Source organism: Pteropus vampyrus, unplaced genomic scaffold, assembly GCF_000151845.1.
Source record: "Pteropus vampyrus isolate Shadow unplaced genomic scaffold, Pvam_2.0 Scaffold679, whole genome shotgun sequence".
NCBI lineage: Eukaryota > Metazoa > Chordata > Mammalia > Chiroptera > Pteropodidae > Pteropus > Pteropus vampyrus.
This window is the reverse complement of record NW_011889460.1, coordinates 50,102-51,750: the sequence shown is the minus strand read 5'-3', so window position 1 is coordinate 51,750 and position 1,649 is coordinate 50,102. Positions and strand designations below refer to the sequence as shown.

Below are 1,649 nucleotides of genomic sequence, written 5' to 3'. Positions count from 1 at the left end.
GAAAGGTCCCCAGGCACTGCTGATACGCCGTCTACAGACATGTTACTTCTTCATTTCTTGCGTGTGTGAGAATGTGGAAAATTAGAGCCACAAAGAAGCAGTAATTCTCCTGGGAGGAAGCTGAGAGGTTTGAGAGGAAATTGCTGCTCCCAACAGGAAGCCCCTTCCCCAGCTCCCTGTGCACCTGCTGCTGGGCTGGTCTGTGTGTGCTGTGCTGTGTGTACCCTGAGCGCCCCCTGGTGTCCAGAGCTCCCCCTCCTGTCTCCCTCAGGGAGGTTTGTGACTGGGCTCACACTGAAGTCCCCTCTCTGTGTCTCTCACACAGTAATACACGGCCGTGTCCTCAGCCTTCAGGCTGCTCATTTGCAGATACAGTGTGTTCTTGGCGTTGTCTCTGGAGATGGTGAATCGGCCCTTCACGGAGGCAGCGTAGTATATGTAACTGCTGCCACTACTAATGGATGAGACCCACTCCAGCCCCTTTCCCGGAGCCTGGCGGACCCAGCTCATATCATAGCTACTAAAAGTGAATCCAGAGGCTGCACAGGGAGTCGCAGAGACCCCCCCGGGCCGCACCACGTCTCCCCCAGACTCCACCAGCTGCGCCTCACACTGGACACCTGCGAACACAGACACATCAGGTTCAGGAAACTGTCACACATCCCTGTTCCTCACTCACACCCACTCACGTACTCAGTGTCCCTTGTTCCCCATCAATCACCTCGTAAAACAGCCACAAGGAAAACCCAGCTGAGCCCAAACGCCATGGTGCGGTGTGCGTGTTCAGACCTGATCCCGGAATGGGGACACCTGGGAATCGCGGGGCTGGGCTCCTGTCCCAGAGCTGCAGTCTTAGGGCTGGGCTGGCTTTTATCAGCAGAGGGGCCCTATTTGCATGTGCTCTGATGTATAAGGAGCTCTGGGGTTGGGGCCCCACAGAGAGGGCAGAGACCCAGAGCCGGCCTCGGTGTCTCTGCGCACATGGTGGCAATGAGAACATTTGGTAAACTATGCCTTTTATTGTGACATGTGTTACTTAAACACTTAGCACCATCATCTTATTTCATTTTACTCATGCACGTAAGTCATGTGATGTGATATCATTTACCCGCATCACAGGTGAGCAAGGCCAAACAGGACCACAGAGAGCTTGCTGGTGTCGAGAGCACACGTGTCTAAGAGTCAACTCATGTGTCTGGCCCTGCACGCTCCCCACTGCACCCCACTGCTCCCCTGGGCCACCTCCAGGACAGAGTGGACGTGCCCAGTGAGGCGCAGGTCTGCGTCCTGCATCAGCACGTGTGGGATTTGCTGCCTTCTAGTGCTAACGGAGAGCACATGTGAGAACCAGGGTCACAGGTGTATTTCAGGCATCTGTCCCATCTGAGTGTCACTCTCTGTGCCTCTATCTTTCTCTGTCCACTGATAAGTGCACTTGTACGGTAGTCGTCTTGCTGTGGTAGAGCTCTTTCCGCCACAGCCACACCAGGATGACGTGTACAGTTGGAATCGCACGCACATACATGATGTCCATGTTACATCCTCAGCATCATAATTGGAAATGCAGTGTGTGGTGAGACCCGGGCTCGCACGAGTCAGTGCTGAGTCTTCTTCTGATGCATGCGTCCACCTTCGTGTGAGTCCGTGTA

At 54.6% G+C, this 1,649-nt stretch overlaps 1 gene segment (V, D, J or C); it reads right to left on the bottom strand.

Annotated features, from left to right (window-relative positions):
• Nucleotides 1-830, bottom strand: part of LOC105309169 — a 31,035-nt gene extending 30,205 nt beyond the window's left edge. Inside the window, 1 exon segment of the V gene segment in view lies at nucleotides 722-830. Coding sequence covers nucleotides 722-767 — 46 coding nt within the window.
• Nucleotides 831-1,649: the final 819 nt, after the last annotated feature.